The following is a 17,932-nucleotide window of genomic DNA, read 5'->3' as shown; positions in this document are numbered from 1 at the left end:
ATGGAAGATCTGTAGAATGTGTTAGGAACCTAATTGCTTTGGTAACTATTGTGAATGAAATCTTTATTTTATTACATTAAAATTTGGGGGGTAGATGAAGGAAAGGTTGTATATACAATGATTCCCCCCCGCCCCTTACACAAGAGATATTCTGTCTGCTTTTCTGGCTTCCACTGGTGTTAAGAAGTAAGTTTTCAGTATAGCTGTTATTCTTTTGCTAGTTAATCAGTCTTTTCTCTATTGCTTTTAAGAGAGTCTCTTTGTCTTTGGTGTCCTGCAGTTTCTCTATTGGATATCTAAGGGAGGATTCATTTTTAATTATCCTAATTAGAATTTATTTGGCTAAAACTAGATTTTAGGATTGGTGCCTTTCAACAATTGCGGAAAGTCCTCACATTATTACTTTGAGTATTCCCTCTTCCATATTCTCTCCATTATCTCTTACTGGAAATCCAACAAGATATATGTTGGGCCATCTTCCTCTATTGTTCATGTCTCTTTTTATTTTTTTAAAATTATTTATTTATTTATTTTTGAGAGACAGAGAGAGACAGCATGAACAGGGGAGGATCAGAGAGTGAGGGAGACAAGAATCTGAAGTAGACTCCAGGCTCTGAGCTAGTTGTCAGAACAGAGCTCGACGCGGGGCTCAAACCCACGAACCGTGAGATCATGACCTGAGCCGAAGCGGACGCTCAACTGACTGAGCCACCCAGGCGCCCTTATTGTTCATGTCTCTTAAGTCCATTTGCTTTTCTGTCTCTGTGTTTCTCATTAGTGCATTCTAGATTATTTCTTTATTTTCTTGTTTCCTAAGTCATTGCTGTTTATGGACTAGTTTCTATTGAAACTACTTTTGGAATTCTGTTAACTTTGTTAAGTCTAATTATTATATTTTTTATTTCTAAAGTTATATTAAAATGTGGTCAGATAAGTCTCTTGATCAGATTTTTAATATCTGTTTTTATTTCTTTAGATGTAAAATATATTTTGTATTCTCTGTTTATAATTTTAGTATATGAAGTTTTCATAGTTCTGATTCTGCTCTTTATTATTTTTGCTGTCTTTTGCTCTTATTGCCTTCAATTTCTTGTATATTGTGATTTTGCTTGTGAGGTCATATTCTTTGGAACTGGTCCATGGGAATGATTGGTGTGTTCCTTCAGAGATTTCAGTTTTCTTTTGTCAGGTGCTTGGTTGTTCTGTTAACCCAGGATCCCTTTATACTAAATTCACAGATTAAGGCTTCTTGGGCAAGCCAATAGAGTGAATTTGGTCTGAAAATGCACATTAAGATCAGCTTGGGATTTATGAATTTTTAGGAGAATTTTTTTTCCCTTCATGTGGTTCCAAGTTTCTGGATGTGCATTTTATTTTGCTTTCTCTTTGGCTTGAGGGGGAATGCTATTTCTAAGTTCTCCTTACATTGAGGGTACAGCCCTGTGTGGTTTTAGCTTTCTACTGCGGGGAGGGAGATAATGTACAGGATCAATTAGATTCCCTATATAGAATGGGCCCCAAGGTTTTTTCTTTTACCATATGTTATTTGAGACCATGAAAACTGAAGCTGAAAGTTATCTAGTTTAGGAAAATGCCCCAGAGGCTCTGTTTACCTTTTTGGGTTCTCACTTTCATTTACTGTTTGACTTCTGAATTTTATTTACTTTTTAAAAAAATAAACATAAAGAAAATTTATTTTTAAATACTGTTTTTTTAAATAAACATTTGATAATTTCGTGGGAAAATTAGGGTTTTATCTGTTATTCTCATATACTTATTTAATAATTTATTTAATTTATCTTTGCAATCAGTTCTTTGTTAATAAGACAAGAATAAAGAAAGGCATTATGGAGGGTGCCTGGGTTCAGTTGGTTAAGCATCTAACTTCAGCTCGGGTCATGATTTCATGGTCCGTGAGTTTGAGCCCCACATCTGGCTCTGTGCTCACAGCTCAGAGCCTGGATCCTGCTTCAGATTCTGTGTCTTCCTCTCTGTTTGCCCCTCCCCTGTTCACACTCTGTCTCTGTCTTTCAAAAATGAATAAATGTAAAAAAAATTAAAAAAAGAAAGACATTATGTCAAAGAAACAGCAAGTGGGTTATATCAAGCTTTGTCTGTCAAAGTGAAATAGTTGACATTTTGTATTTAAATGTGATGAAAGTTATAAGCATACGAAGTGCAGTTGTGATGATAGACCATGCTGAATTTGTAATCAGAAAGAGATTTAGAGATTATGTCATTAGAGTACCTCCTTTTTGCTTACTTTTCACTTGGAGGAAAAAGACTAGAGATTAGAAGATTTATAAGTTTGTGTTCCTGCCCCGCTACTTCTCAGCTGTATGTTCCTAACAAATCATTGAACTTTCCTGAGCCTTCAATCTGTCTCTAATCATACGAGAAGGATAGCTTTTGACTGTCCTAAGTTACAGAATAGTTGCTAGAGTTGGATATGCTCCTAATCTATGTGCTAGCACTTGTAAACTGCTATCATTGTTGATTTTGAAGTTTTTAATTTGCTTCTGATAATTTAATGAGATTTCTATGAGAGATCATCAATGAATTCATAGAATGCTACCTGTGTTCTATATAATCTCTTGAAACCCTTCTTAATTCTTTAGCTTTCTTTGTTTAATTTCCTCTTTGTATCACATTATAGCTCAGTTCACCTTTAGAGCGTGGAGCAGATATCAAGAAGTTTGAAAGCTGGTTTAGAAAGATTTATTGAAATACTGAGTGTTACCTAGTTAAATATCTCTTTCATGTTCATATCAGATGGAGCTATATTCTAGTGTTTTAGGGGATACAGTAAAATTAGTCTTTGATAAACAATAGGAAGAGCATGCAACATCCAGTCAATATTGGGAAGATTTTAAAAAAGTCAACTGCCTTTTGATACGATTAGAATCTCTTCTACTTGTCAGCAGAGGGAGCCTTTGCCTCACTTGTGGATTCCAAAAGCCTGATAGTGGTGAGATTATAAAAAGCCAAAATGTCTGTGGAAAATGCTTATTTCCTCACCTAGGCCTGAGTAGGTTTTGGAACAAGTTTTTCCTTTGTTCTTGTAAAGGAAAAACTTTCTGTGCTTGTTTTTCTGAGTTCTTTACAATAGTGGCTCTTCAGTGTTAGTGTGGAAAGTTCTTTATCAGTGGTTAAAGCTGGGACAAAATAGTGGTTCTCAAACACTATCCCATGTTAAAGTTTTGAATGGTTTTAAGGCAATGAGAGAAATAGCTAATGTACTAAATTTTTTATAAAACTAAAAAAATTGCTCAAAGGGCTGTACTTAGTGCTAACATTTTCTCATTTTCTACTTCCTACTGATTTGTATTATATTGTCTTAATTATATGTTGATGATAATAGTCTCTGTTTTTAAAAAAAATCTTCCAACTGGGCGGTTCTCAAGGTTGACAACTGATGATGATCAGTGAAATTCAAGAACCTGGAATCACTGCTTTTAGCAAGTCCTTTCACAAATAGAGATTGGAATTGAACCATTTCCAACTTTGGTCACCTTTTGTCCTAACTTCCCCTGAGATGTTTTCTACCCTTTTATATCTATGAAGTGACACTAAATGGCTAAACTATCTGAGACAGATAAGTGTAGCTACTAAGGGAAGTTACTTATTATTATTATTTTTACATGCAGATTTTGGGATTAAGATTGGCATGATTCCTCCCATGTTCCAGATATTAAATTGGGTATTTTGCATATGTTCTCTTTAATAGTCACAGCAACCCAATGAGGTATAGAGGTTGTGATAAAGCTTATTTTGCCTTTGAAGAAATAGCCTGAATTAAACAAAGTAGCCAAAGCCACATATCTAGGTTGTGTCAGAGCCAGGATTCAAAACCTTATCATTTTTTTTTTTTTGTTGTTCAAAATCATTGCTCTTCCCACTATATATATTAATTCCTTAATCTGCACCTGATGCTTTCTCCAACTTGTTCTTTTCTGATACACAGTTCTGCTCTGGGAACAGGTAATAGCCAGAGAGTATCCTGTTCACTATTCTCTTTTGGGTACTTTTCCTCTGGTAATAATCCCTTGTTTCATATTACCCAGAAAAGGAGATTGTACACAGAGTTCTAATAATTCCTAAAGCTTTAGGGTTTAATCTGTGTGTGTTTTTGAAGTTGGAGTTTTATGAAATATTGATGGATCTAAAGATTATTCTTTCCCTTTGGTGTTCTCTTTGTGCTTCCACAGTTCTCTATGGTTGAGTGGTTTTCACATTCATTTCCATATTTTCCTTTTGGGGTCCTCTCACACCCCACCCTTATTTTCTGTGCCTTTCCATTAGAGGTTTCTTTTTTCTTATTTTTTAAAGTGTGTTTGTTTATTTATTTAGAGAGAATGTGCATGTGTGCCCAAGCAGGGGAGGGGCAGAGAGAGAGATCCCGCAAACTGTGAGATCATGAACTGAGCTGAAATCAAGAGTCGGACGCGGGACTGAGCCACCCAGTTACTCCTGTAGTTTCTCTTTCTTAGGAGCTGAGTTATCATTAACCTTTTCCCTTTCTTCAATCTTTCTCAGTATATCTAATTTTGGGCATACAATGAGTACTTTGATTCCTGATTGTAGTACTAAGGCCTAAAATAATTTAAAATTCTGGGACGCCTAGATGGCTTTAGTTGGTTAAACATCCAACTTAAGCTCAGATCATGATCTCATGGTTTATGGGTTCAAGCGCAACATCGGGCTCTGTGCTGACAGCTGGAAGCCTGGAGCCTGCTTCCGATTCTGTGTCTCCCTCTCTCTCTGCCCTTACCCTGTTCATGCTATGTCTCTCTCAAAATAAATAAACATTAAAAATTTTAGAATTCCAATTGTTATTTATTTTTATTTTTTGAGTATTTATTTTGAGAGAGAGGGAGTGTACACGTTGGGGGGGGGGGCGCAGAGAGAGGTGGGGAGAGAGAGAGAATCCCAAGCAGGCTTCGCACTATCAGCATAGACCCCAGTTTGAGGCTCAATCCCATGAACTCTGAGATCTTGACCTGAGCCAAATTCAAGAGTCAGATGCTTAAACTGACTGAGTCACCCAGGTGACCCTAGAATTATAATTATTAAGTATCACATATTAAAACTAATTATTTCAGGGCCTTTACTATGCCATTTTTACTTTGACACCATTCATTCATTCATTCACTTAAATATTTATTGAGCTGTTGAACTCTACTATATATGAGAGGCCATTTGGGGTGAGGAGATGTGGTAAATAAAGCATACTGCCAGATCTTAAGGTGTTTTCTTGTGAATATGGTGATATTGTTAAATATCTTGGCCCACTTGAGGATCATTGGCATCCTTGTACCTTGTACTACAGTCTGACATGGTTTTTTAATTTCATCATGGTTTTTTAGTTGACTTGAACAGATGTATTCGGTCCCAACATGTAAGGGGTTGCACTCAATACTATGAGCTAGATAATGAAAGCAAAATACCTTCAAGGATTTACATTTATGGAAGTTGGAGATGGGAGAGAGATATGCCAAATTTTGCCATATCACCAGGAAAAGTATTGTCAGTAGTAATAGCGAGTGATGCAGAATGTGCTAAGAATAGAGGGAAACTGGGTTATTTATGCCTAGAGGGTATTGGAGAAGGCCTCGAAGTGATGGGGTTGTATTCTGGAGGTTGAGGATGTGTAGGATTTTGTGAGGTTAAGGAGGGGAATGATACCTGAGATGAACTGAACTAGACTAAGAAATGCTTAAGGACATTTAGGGCAGGCTTATGTTACCTGAAGTGTCTGGTGGTTGGGACTGGAAGAGAGGGAGTAGTCAAAGTTCATTTAGCAGACACATTAAAGAGTTATTTGGATTTCTTGCTTATTAATTTATGCTCTAAAATAAATAAAAAATATTAAAAAATTAAAAAAATATTATATGTCTAACATTATACTCTTTTAAGTTTTTTCTTTTTTTTAATGATGAGAGAGAAGAAAGGAATGCTGCTAAGAAGCATTTTGTATGACATTATCGGTCTTGTCTTTCTTATGTCACTCAGGGTAATCCTGCATAAAACATTAATAAGAGAGGTGGGGGAAGATTATAGATACGTGTATGTTGGGGGAACGATGAGAAGGCAGAGACAGTGTGTTCCCAGGTAGGGCTTTCTGGCACACTCACAGTACATTTCTCTAGAGATTTTAATGTTAGGGAAATTGCTGTTTTGAGGAACGTTAACTTAAAATAGGCAAAAAATCATCTTGAATAGTCAGCTGTTCACATAGACCTAAGTTTTGAAAGATTTTCCATAGTTCTTAAAATTTTAAGACCCTTTGCTTTGACAAAAAGGATAAATTTCTGATTGTATGAGTGCTCCTTCTACATTAAACTTGTCCTTTTTGCTCTGAAGGACATTTTTCCCCCTCAGCTTAAAGGTTCCCCCCCTCCCGCCACACATAATTTGGTCTGTAAGGAAGAGGGCAATCCAATAATATTACTTACTTGCTTATCATTTATTGAATGCTTAACAGGATCAGGTACTATATGTTTTTATTGTATTTTATCCTGACAGCAGCATCATGTAATCTTTTCATACCAGTGCTTTACATTGAGGAAACTGGCAGAGCTTTCAGGGCTAAAATAAGGATGCAGCAACTCTGGTCTCAAATTGTGACTTTGCCGTCATTTCTGATGAGCATCCCTGCCATATTCATCAGCAGTTCCCTCCACCTAACACCTTCTCCCAGAGTTCATTGTTCTCTACCTTTCCCAGTGTCGTTCTCTTATGATCCATGTGTCTGTGCAGTGTGCCCTCTACTTTTGTTTCTCTGATGGTCCAAACTTTCTCAACCTGCAAGACCCAAGTGTTATCTCCATTTTGAAGCTTTTCTTGATTCTTCCAGACACTGTTAATCAAACTGCGTTGCCTTTTAACTTAGTCTAATATGCATCTGTCCTTACATAATTATAATATTTAACTGGTTAACTCCCATACTCACTGAGCTTTCTGAGGGTAGCAGCTATGTCTCTCCTAGCATATACTAGGTGTCCGGTGAATGTTTGTGGAATTCATTTAATGAATGTGATTTCTGGAGAATGTTATCAAACCTTTCATGATCATTACATTGGACAAAGTAATTCACCTAATATCTTATGCAAGTGATAATATTATGTTTAGGGCCTTGTTTTAAACTCTAGCATTGCATTCATATTGAGTCCATCACATATAATGCTAATTTAATGAATGGTTGTAATTTCTTTATAATATGTTATTAAACTTGTTCACAGTTTAAGGGGAAAATTGTGATAAATGGCTTGGTGGAACACACACTAGTGGTCTTTGTAAGGCTATTAAAGTACCTATTAAAATGAGACACATTAAAATGTCAAAAGGCAAGTTCATAGGAAGAGTTAGTATGTAGACTCAACTTTTATTTTCTTGAGTCTTAAAGCAATTAGACTCATGAAGTTATTTATTGGAGGAAACTCTTGAATAATAGTTGAGAATTTGTGTAACTTTTCCTGGTACATATTTAAAAATATTAGCTATTTAGCTCAACACATGTGTTCTATTTGTTGATTTCCTCTGTTTGGTTAGGGTTTTAAATTTTATTTATTTATAATTCTGGTTTTAAACTTAGAGTCTACTTGAATATTACATTATTATCAGACACTAATTGCTTTTAGAATGTCAAATAAAAAAACACAAGGGAGAGAGTAGTAAGAAAGAAGCTAGCTATTCTTTCATTCAGTTAATTGCCACTTATTAATTATTAAGCATAATCAAATAGTATCATGTATTTCAAAACTATGATAGTTTTATTTATATGATGAAATGAATGAGAATGTACAAAAATGATATTTAATGGTGAATTTAAAATTCTCCAAGCCCTAGAAATCCATCCACCATTTGTTTTTAGGTCAGTATCTGTTGAAATTTTACTCTTAACATTTTTATGTTCTTGCTCATAGCACGCATGTTGTATCGTTTTTGAGTTAGGTTTGCAATAAAGATTAATGAGTTAGTGTTTCAGTTTTTCTGTAACAACAACAACAAAAATTTTTTCCGTGTGTGCATGTGTAAAAGGAGCAAGCGGAAGTTCCACAGACTGTTGGATTCTTCTGTTCTAATGTATCAGTCTCTTGATGTTTCCTGTCTGCCTTTTTGACTACCTATACAGCTGTTTTTCATGTGCTTTTCAGGCTTGGAGAAAGACCAAGTATTTTTGACAGCTGCACACTGAACTGCAATATATGCTTGGCCACAGGTCACGTTTGCATTTCTTCACTTGTATTTTTACTCAATGTGTAAAAGAAATATGAGCACAGAGAGATTCAGAAAACATGTAGCATGCTGAGTAATGGTAGTCTTCTTTCATGTATGCCATTCCAGTTACTCTGCTGTGTAGATTCCACAGGAAGAAAAAGACAACGGAGAAATGGAGGAAATGGTGTTCAGGACTGCCCTCCATGGGGCCCTTGTTGCTATAATAGTGAATGATGGAAAGTGCTTTGGGTCATGCATGGTAGAAAGAACTTCTGAGCACAGGGACACACACACACACACACACACACACACACACACATGCATCATGCATGCACACACAGTGGAATCACCATTTTAATGAATATGATATACTTTAGTGGAGAAAACTATTAATTAAACAGTCAGTTTGACATGTTTGTGCATCATGTTAAAGGCTAGACTACATGATATTTTAACACCAGGGAATGAGACACAGTATTTAATGTGTTCATTTTGGAAGGCTGCAATAATAGAACTTTCGTGTTTCTACCTCCCCATTCCTACATACACAAAATTTTTCTTTGCCTTTGAAAATGAAAAAATAATGATTTTTAATATCCTTTCGGATGATTTTGCTAAGTCCTTTTTCAACTTATTCCCAGATCTTGCAAATAATATTTCAAATCACAGTGGCTAGCTCTCTTTCATCATGGTTAAAGATCAATAGGATAAACATCCAGATTTTAAATTCTGCTGAATCTCCAACCTTCCTAATTATTTCAACTTTAAAAGTATTTTCTATTTCTTTGTATAGTTTTGAGAAGCATTATTAAGATATTGTCATCTTTTCAATCTACTGCTTGCTTTTAGTCTCATGCCCTGTTGGTAAAACTTGTTACATTGCACTGGATCAAGTCTAATTGCCTCTGCATCTTCTTCCAGTATGTTCCTTTTCCCTCCCCAAAACTTTCTCTACTCATACCTTTAAATGCTATTCATTATACCTATCCTTCTCATTCTAGGGATATATCCTACCTCATGAAATCTTCCCCAGGATGTCCACTGTAACGAAGCTCTTTGATTTTCTGTAGTACTTAGTCTGTTTCACAACACTTAGATTTTTATATGTTAGCTTATGTTAATTTTTAAAATGGATTTAGTATGGTATAATGGAGCCTCTTTGGGAACATATAAGATATAACAGAGTGAGATTTTGATTTGAGTCCTAGCTCTGTTATTTTCTAACTCTTTGGCATGAGGCGAATTATTTAAGCTCTGTGGGTTTCAGTCTTCTCATGTCAAATGGGACTGTTGTTCGCCTTTTAGAGTTATTAAAGATTATAGCTAATATTCTGGATAAATGTTTAGTACAAAGGAAAGAATAGAACAGGTGCTCAGTAAATGTCAATAGTAATTTTTATTCCTGTTGTTCTATGTTTCTTACAGCTTCTAATAGAATACTGAGCATGTGGTAAGTACTCTTTGAGTACGGTTCAGGGCTAGGTCATTTAAATAGCTCCTGAAATCCTATCGCTTTTATGAAGAATTCCTGTTGGCTGTATTCTATCAGCACTACAAAACTTTCATAGCTTCTCTGGACTGTTCTTTTTGTTCCCATTATCTGTAAGGGGAGCCTTTGGTATGTATTCTGAAGTGGCTTCCAAAACAGTGATTTGAAGGATTTATTTATTTATTTTTGAGTAATGTTTTGGATTGATCCCTACATTTTTCTGAATATCAGCAGCCAGGATTGTAATAAATAAAGCATTTTTCACATACTTCAAATGCAGTATGTGAAACACATAGAATAAAATCTCAGCCAATCTGAGCTTTAGATGAATAAATTATTTTGCCTAGCTTACTTCAGTTTAATAGACATTTATTAGTGTATCTCTTATGTGCCAGGCATTTTAAACCTGTTGGATTTACAAAGATGAGTAAGACATGGTTCCTGCCTTTGAGTTTAGTCTAGGGTGAACAAGACACAAAAACAGGTCATTTCAGTTGATGATTAGTTGTAAGATGGAGGTGAAGATGGGATCACATATGAAAGATTGGTGAGGGGGAGAGATGAGCCTAAGGTTGTGATGTCTCTCAGAGGACAAATGGGTTGATCAACTTGATTCAGGGACAGAGTGGCTCAAAGTGGCTTCAATATTTATGGGAATTTATTGCCTTCAGAGTTCCCAGGTAGGTTTGGCTCCAAGAGAGGCCTGCTGCTGTGGCTCAAACATTGTCTTCTGTGGCCCTTAATTGTTCCTTTTGAAAGCCAAATGGCCTCTGTGATTTGAGAGTTTATCTTTCTCACGTATGTCCCAGGGGAAGAGTACATTTTTCTCTAGTTCTAGCTAAACCTAGAGAGTTAATTTCGGCTGTAAATTATACGTATCCCCGAACCAGTCACTGTGATTAGTGATACTAATTGGTTTAGATAAATCATATCTAAACCTTCATATTTCATGGCTAGAGATAGCAGGAGAGGCAAATGAATGACCAAGAGGCTGCCAGCAAATATTCCTTAGACCAGGAGAATAAATGTAAGAGATTTTTGGGAAAGGTAATAATATAAGCAAAATCAAGGAAGCATACACCATTATGGTGTATGTGGGAATCAGCAGGTGGTTAAACATTAATACAACATGTAGTATGAGACTTAGAAAATACTTACCAAGTAATAATGTGATGGAGTATTTGCCACCTGTTCAATTTAGTTTCCATACATTACTCCATTTAATTCTCACAATAGCTAACTAAGGTAGGTATGCCATCTTGTAGATTGAGAAACTTGAGCCCAGCCCTCAGCTAACAATTGGTGCAGCTAGACTGAAAACCCAAATCAAAACCCACTGACTCTAGAGGCAGCCCATGTGGACATTGCAGTATATGCACTCTCTTCTATCTTGCTGGAGTTTTAGGAAATAAGACTTCATATAGTACCATGCTCAGGAGCCAAGTTTTCCCTGGGGCTCAAGTTTTTCTCATGCTCTAGGTCTTTGTTTTACCATGCTAAGGCAGTAGTTGTCAAACTTTAGCATACATTAGATAGCCTCTAGGGCTTGATAAAACCTAAAGTTGCTGGACCCTAACACCAGAGTTTCTGATTTAGGAGATCTAGAGAGGAGCCCTAGAATTTGCATTTCCAAGATGATGCTGATGCTGGTGGTCTTGGAACCCACATTATGAGTATCATTTCTTTTAGGTCTTTGGGAGTCTGAAGATTTATAGTTCAGTGACATTCAGTGTACTGAAATGAATTAAAATTTTGTTGGCACTTCTGCTTGGAAATACACATACTTTGACCTCATATTCTTTAATAATACAGATATCAAGAATACATTTTGGTTACAGTAATATTCTCCATCAAAGGTCAGTCATTGCATAAAATTTTCATTGATTGGATTTCTTTTGTCTTTTTGATTCTTTCTTTTTTCTTCATCTCTCTGATTCTTGACTTATTAGGATTAAATTTATTGTTCTCCTCCCTGGTCCCACTCAATTCACTAATGCTCAGTTCCATCCCTGATCATTAAGAAAGTGCATTTATATACAAAAATTATATATTTAAATGCTACATTTTGTTTGCCTACACTTTTATTGTGCAAAAGCTTGAATACTGGAAAAAGTAACATGAACACCCATATTTCTATTGTCTTGAGTCATCAGTTGTCAATGTATATATGTATGTGTATAAACACTGATGTTTTCTAAAGAACCACATGAAAGCAAGTTACAGATCTTGTGCTACTTCACCCATAAATAGAATAGAATGCATTTCCCAAAAAGAACATTCTCTTTCATAATCACACCACCATGATCACACTTAAGAAAATAAATAATAGTTCCTAATTTCTTCTAACATGCAGTCACATTCCAATTTCCCCAGTTTTTCCAGTGTCTTCTATACCTTGTTGTTTTTTGGTACCAGGGTCCAGTCAAATGAAACTAAATTTTAAGAGTCAGCAATGCTATTGGATCTTTAGGTTCAGATATGTTCTGTGTTATTTATAATACATATGTTTGATTACATTACCATAGATAAAAAATTAATGATGGTTTAAATAAGAAATAAGAGAGATGTTTATTTCTGTCATAATTAACCACCTGGAGATAAAGTAGCCCACCAAGGCTGTAGTGGGGAGGGGAAGGGGCCTGTTATCTTCAATATGTGGCTTTTTTCTGTGAGGCCAATACCTATTCCAGCTCCACCATCATGCTGGGAAAAGTTGTGGGGAGTGTATACTCAGTCCTTTTAAGGGCATATCTGGATGATGTACATATCACCTCTGCTCCTGTCTCACAGGCAAGAACATAATCATATAATTGTATGTGTAATAGGCTTTTATCTGAAATAGGAAAAGTAGGCTTGTGTGCTGTGTGGCCATGTGTCTAGTGATAATTTAGGTATCAAAAGAATGGCTATTAAAGGAAACCATCTCTGGCACAAGTCCTTTTTTTGCAAATGACTGAGCAATACCAAACTATATTAAATCCATTTAATAACTCCTAATACCTTATAGTATGACATTTCTCATTTTCAGATGGATAGAGCTAGTAATTGCTCCTACTTGGAGCCCAGACTGAACCCAGAATGCTATTCTTTTTTGAGTTATTTAATATGTATTTTATAGATGTTCTGCCTGTTTCTCGGGCAGAAAACAATCAGTGATTGGTATTTTTCAATACTAGTATTTTTCACTCCCAGCAGTGGTTAATGCTGTGATTTGTGTAATACTGGTGGATTTGGTCTGTTGTGTTTGACTGATGTCTAATCATTTGAAAGCATGAGACTGACATACTGTGAAGAAGAGAAGTAGCGGCTGCTGAACAGTTTTTGGTGAATTTCTGATTTTGGAAAAAATGATATCTTACAAAGAGTCATGATTGTTCTGAGAGGTTATCTTTCTTGAGCTAGAGATTTTAGCATATGGTAAATGAAAATAAGTGTATTTAAAATTATAGACATCTGAATAATTTAAAAATTGGGAAATGTATATATAAACTGATATATGGTAATCTGATAACTTCATCAGTTTGTAATTTAAACTTTAAACTGCTTGTATTGACCCTGAAGAAAAATTTAACTATGACATATTTGTAATGGGTGTGGTAAATGAAAACCGTTATAAAAAGAAAGATCACCTAATTTCCTCTAATTTTTCTTTAGGTCGAGATTTAATTTGTATCCAGTCTATGGATGGGATGCTGATGGTGTTTGAACAGGAAAGCTATGCTTTTGGGAGATTTCTCCCTGGTTCACTTTTACCTGGTCCTCTTGCTTACAGTTCTCGTACTGATTCCTTCATTACTGTCTCTTCCTGCCGACAAGTGGAAAGTTACAAGTAAGTTTGGATGTTGAATCTTTGCAATCATGACTTTTGGTCTGTGTATTGCTGATTAATTCTTTTTTTTTTTTTTTTTTTTTTTTACAAAAAGACTGACTATTGAAAAAGAGACTAGTTTCTTTAATAAAACTGTAATTGTGGTGATTTAGAGGATACCATTTACATGTTGTAAAGTATTGGAAAGGCAGTGTAGTGCAGAGATTGAAAGGATTTGGAGAGAGGCCAGCCTGGACTAGAGTCCTGATTTTGCTACATGCAGCAGTTTGATGGTCAGTGTCCTTATCCTGGCTCTAAAGAGGATAATAATGGCTATTTTTTTTTTGGCTTTTAAAGTTTTTCTCTTAATACCAGGTGGTCAATATACAGTGTAATATTAGTTTCAGGTATACAGTATAGTGATTCAACAATTCATGTATCACCCAGTGCTCATCACAAGTGTACTCCATAATCCCTATCACTTATTTAACCCATCCCCCCACCTCACTCTCCTCTGGTAACCGTCACTTTGTCTCTGTAATTAAGAGTCTATTTCTTCATTTGTCTCTCTTTTACCCTCTGCTCATTTGTTTTGTTTTTTAAATTCTACATATTAGTAAAGTCATATGGTATTTTGTCTTTCTCTGCCTGACTTATTTCACTTAGCATTATACTCTTTAGCTCCATCCATGTCATTGCAAATGGCAAGATTCCATTATTTGTAATGGCTGAATAATATTCCATTGTACATCTGTACACACACACACATACATATATACGTATCTTTTTTATCCATTCATCTTCTGATGAACACCTGGGCTGCTTCTATATCTTGGCTATTATAAATAATGCTTTGAGTAAATATCCAGTAGTATGATTGCTGAATCATAGCACAGTTCAATTTTTAACCTTTATAAATTTTTAAAAAACGTTTTGAGAAACCTCCATACTGTTTTCCAGAGTGCCTGCACCAGTTTCCATTCCCACCAACAGTGCAAGAGGGTATCTTCTGCTTCACATCCATGCCAACACCTGTTGTTTCTTATGTTGTTGATTTTAGCCATTTTGATAGATGTGAGGTGATATTTCGTTGTAGTTTTGATTTGCATTTCCCTGATGGTAAGTTATGATGAATATCTTTTCACGTGTTTGTTGGCCCATCTGTTGGTCTTCTGTGGAGAAATGTCTGTTCACATCTTCTGTTCATTTTGTAACTGGATTATTTATTTTATAAAGTTTGAGTTTTGTAAGTTCTTTATATTTTTTGGATACTAAGCCTATTGGATGTGTCATTTGCAAATATCTTCATCCATTCTGTAGGTTGCCTTTTAGTTTTGTTGATCGTTTCCTTTGCTGTGCAGAAGCTTTTTATTTTGATGTAGTCCCAATAGGTTATTTTTGCTCTATCTAGAAAGAAGTTGCTACAGTTGATGTCAAAAAGGTTACTGCCTTTGTTCTCTTCTAGAATGTTTATGGTCTCAGTCCTCATATTTAGGTCTGTAATCCATTTTGAATTTATTTTTGTGTATGATGTAAGAAAATAACACAGCTTCTTTTGCATGTTGCTCTCTAGTTTTCCCAAGACTATTTGTTGAAGAGACTTTTCCCCATTGAACATTATTTTCTGCTTTGTCAAAGATTAATTGCCCATGTAGTTGTGGGAATAATGGCTGTTTTGATAAGCTTGTTAAAAGCTTGAATGTATGTCAAGTTGCCACCCCATAGAAAATACTGATTAATTATTGTGACTGTTTTCCTGAATTAAAAATAATAAAGTATAGTATGAGTGAAAAAAGCCAGATACAAAGATGCATAAATGGAATGATTTTTATAAAAAATATGTGAAATAGGAAGAATACTGGCAAGAAATACAAGTGTTTTTATGAGTATTTTTAAAAGAACAATTCATAGTGGAAATGAAGTATGAAAATGACCCTTTGAAAACCATTGATATTTTTTTGCTAGAAATTCTTATTGATTTGGGAGAATTGTGTTTGAGAGACCTTGTCTCCTCTACCAGCTAAATTTCAATAAAAATTAAGATTTTGAGTTTTTGGAGTGTGTGTTTCTTGTTGGAAGGGAGAATAGGGAAATGAAAGTACAAATTCATGCTGGGAAAAGAAATAGAATTGGAGGATTATGGTATCTTCAGTAACTTTATTGTTGTTATCTTATTGATGGCAACATTTAGAACTTAACATCTAAGCAACACTTCATTATAGGTTTTCATTTTATTATTCCTGGTTGCATGATTTTTCCCAAGGAAGGAAGAAAATATAAATTCACCAGGCAACAGGTATAAATTTTTGTCTTCAAGTTTCAATATTGTACAAATAGCAAGTTAATGCAGTATCCCCTTCATAAGTGGCAATCTACCTTTTGTGAATTATTGTCAAGGTTTCTTAGATTAAAAACTCTGAACATAAGCAAATGTTTGTAACTAAGGAGAAGTTAACTAATGGAGGTAGTGTATCATTATATTATATTCCTTTTTTAACTCCTATGGCTCTTGTCCAAAGGGGACGAATGAATTGTGGCATTGCTACTGGTAGGAAATAAAATATACTTATTTTGAGGGGTTGAGAAAAATATCTGTATAATTCATTCAAACCTGCCAGAGCTTAAGCAATATTGAGGAGATCTGCTTTTCAGCTTTCCACCCAGTTCTGTGCCTCAACTCCTTCCAAGAAGGGATACTGGCAGTGCTAGGCTGAGGTCACAATACAAAGATTTGAATGCTCTATGACTTAGTCTTTGAAATATGTGCCTAGGAATTAACTTGGTAATAACTTCAGGAGTGACTGGATGAGGAAGCAATGTGTAGATTTCCTTAATGTGTAAGTTTAATCTCAAAGAAGCTCACTCTCTTTGAACTGTGGTAATTTACCAACATACCAATCTATTAAATCCATCCCCATCTAGAAGTAAAAATGCACACCTTATCCATTAGTGGATCTTTTATTATGGTAAAAATGCATGGGATATGTGATTATTGTGAAATGATGACAAGAGGGTTTATAATGTTAAATAGTATATTACATTTATATGTGCTTTCAAGTTTAATAGATTAAATTAAATGATAATCACTGGTGCAATTTAGGATTGGAGGAAGCATGAAAACTGTAGGTTTGTTCTTTTGAGGCTTCATCTATTTATAATCAGTTAATGGAATGTAATCAGTTAATATAAAAGACTTATAAGACAATTTGTTTTCACTTTTGATATTGATATTTAATTACTTTAAAACAAGCTCAGTTATATTCAGGTAAGAGTAATGAAGGCTGAGAATCTCAAATATTAGTCTCAAATATTAGTGGGCAGCCTGTTGTAAAATGCACACTTGCAGATTCCCAGTTACCAGTACACTGGATTTTGATTTAGCAGTTTTGGGGGTAAGAACCAGAAATCATCATTGTAAACACATACTCTAGGTGATTCTAATTAAGATACATACTTTGAGCATTGCTTTTCTTTTTATTTTATTTTATTTTATATTTTTATTATGCATGAATCCAAACTGTTCAAATACATCAAAATTAAGCCTTCCTTATTCTATTTTTTATTTTATTTTAATTTAATTTAATTTTTAATAGTTTATTGTCAAATTGGTTTCCATATAACACCCAGTGCTCTTCCCCACAAGTGCCCTCCTCCATCACCACTACCCCTCTTCCCCCTCCCCCTCTCCCTTCATCCCTCCATTTGTTTTCAGTATTCAATAGTCTCTCATGATTTGCATCCCTCTCTCTCCCCAACTCTTTTTCCCCCTTTCCCTCCCTATGGTCCTCTGTTAGGTTTCTCCTGTTAGACCTATGAGTGCAAACATATTGTATCTGTCCTTCTCCTCCTGACTCATTTCGCTTAGCATGACACCCTCGAGGTCCATCCACATTGCTACAAATGGCCATATTTCATTCTTTCTCATTGCCATGTAATACTCCATGGTATATATATACCACATCTTCTTGATCATTCATCAAGTGATGGGCATTTAGGCTCTTTCCATGATTTGGCTCTTGTAGAAAGTGCCACTATGAACATCAGGGTACATGTGCTCCTATGCATCAGCACTTCTGTATCCTTTGGGTAAATCCCTAGCAGTGCTATTGCTGGGTCATAGGGAAGTTCTATTGATAGTTTTTTGAGGAACCTCCATACTGTTTTCCAGAGTGGCTGCACCAGTTTACATTCCCACCAACAGTGTAGGAGGGTGCCTCTTTCTCCACATCCTCACCAGCATCTGTAGCCTCTTGATTTGTTCATTTTAGCCATTCTGACTGGCGTGAGGTGGTATCTCAGTGTGGTTTTGATTTGTATTTCCCTGATGATAAGTGATGCTGAGCATCATTTCATGTGTCTGTTGGCCATCTGGATGTCCTCTTTGGAGAAGTGTCTGTTCGTCTTCTGCCCATTTC

The 17,932-nt window shown here is 35.5% G+C and overlaps 1 protein-coding gene across 1 annotated transcript in view; it reads left to right on the top strand.

Annotated features, from left to right (window-relative positions):
- Nucleotides 1–17,932, top strand: part of BBS9 (Bardet-Biedl syndrome 9) — a 445,423-nt gene that overhangs the window by 93,664 nt on the left and 333,827 nt on the right. Inside the window, exon 6 of the mRNA XM_029925279.1 lies at nt 13,364–13,538. Within this exon, the coding sequence (XP_029781139.1) occupies nt 13,364–13,538 (175 nt within the window). The remainder of the gene's footprint in view (nt 1–13,363; nt 13,539–17,932) is intronic.

Source organism: Suricata suricatta, chromosome 2 (assembly GCF_006229205.1).
Source record: "Suricata suricatta isolate VVHF042 chromosome 2, meerkat_22Aug2017_6uvM2_HiC, whole genome shotgun sequence".
Lineage (NCBI taxonomy): Eukaryota > Metazoa > Chordata > Mammalia > Carnivora > Herpestidae > Suricata > Suricata suricatta.
Note: the sequence above shows the minus strand (reverse complement) of the source record. Positions and strands in the feature narration are given on the sequence as shown.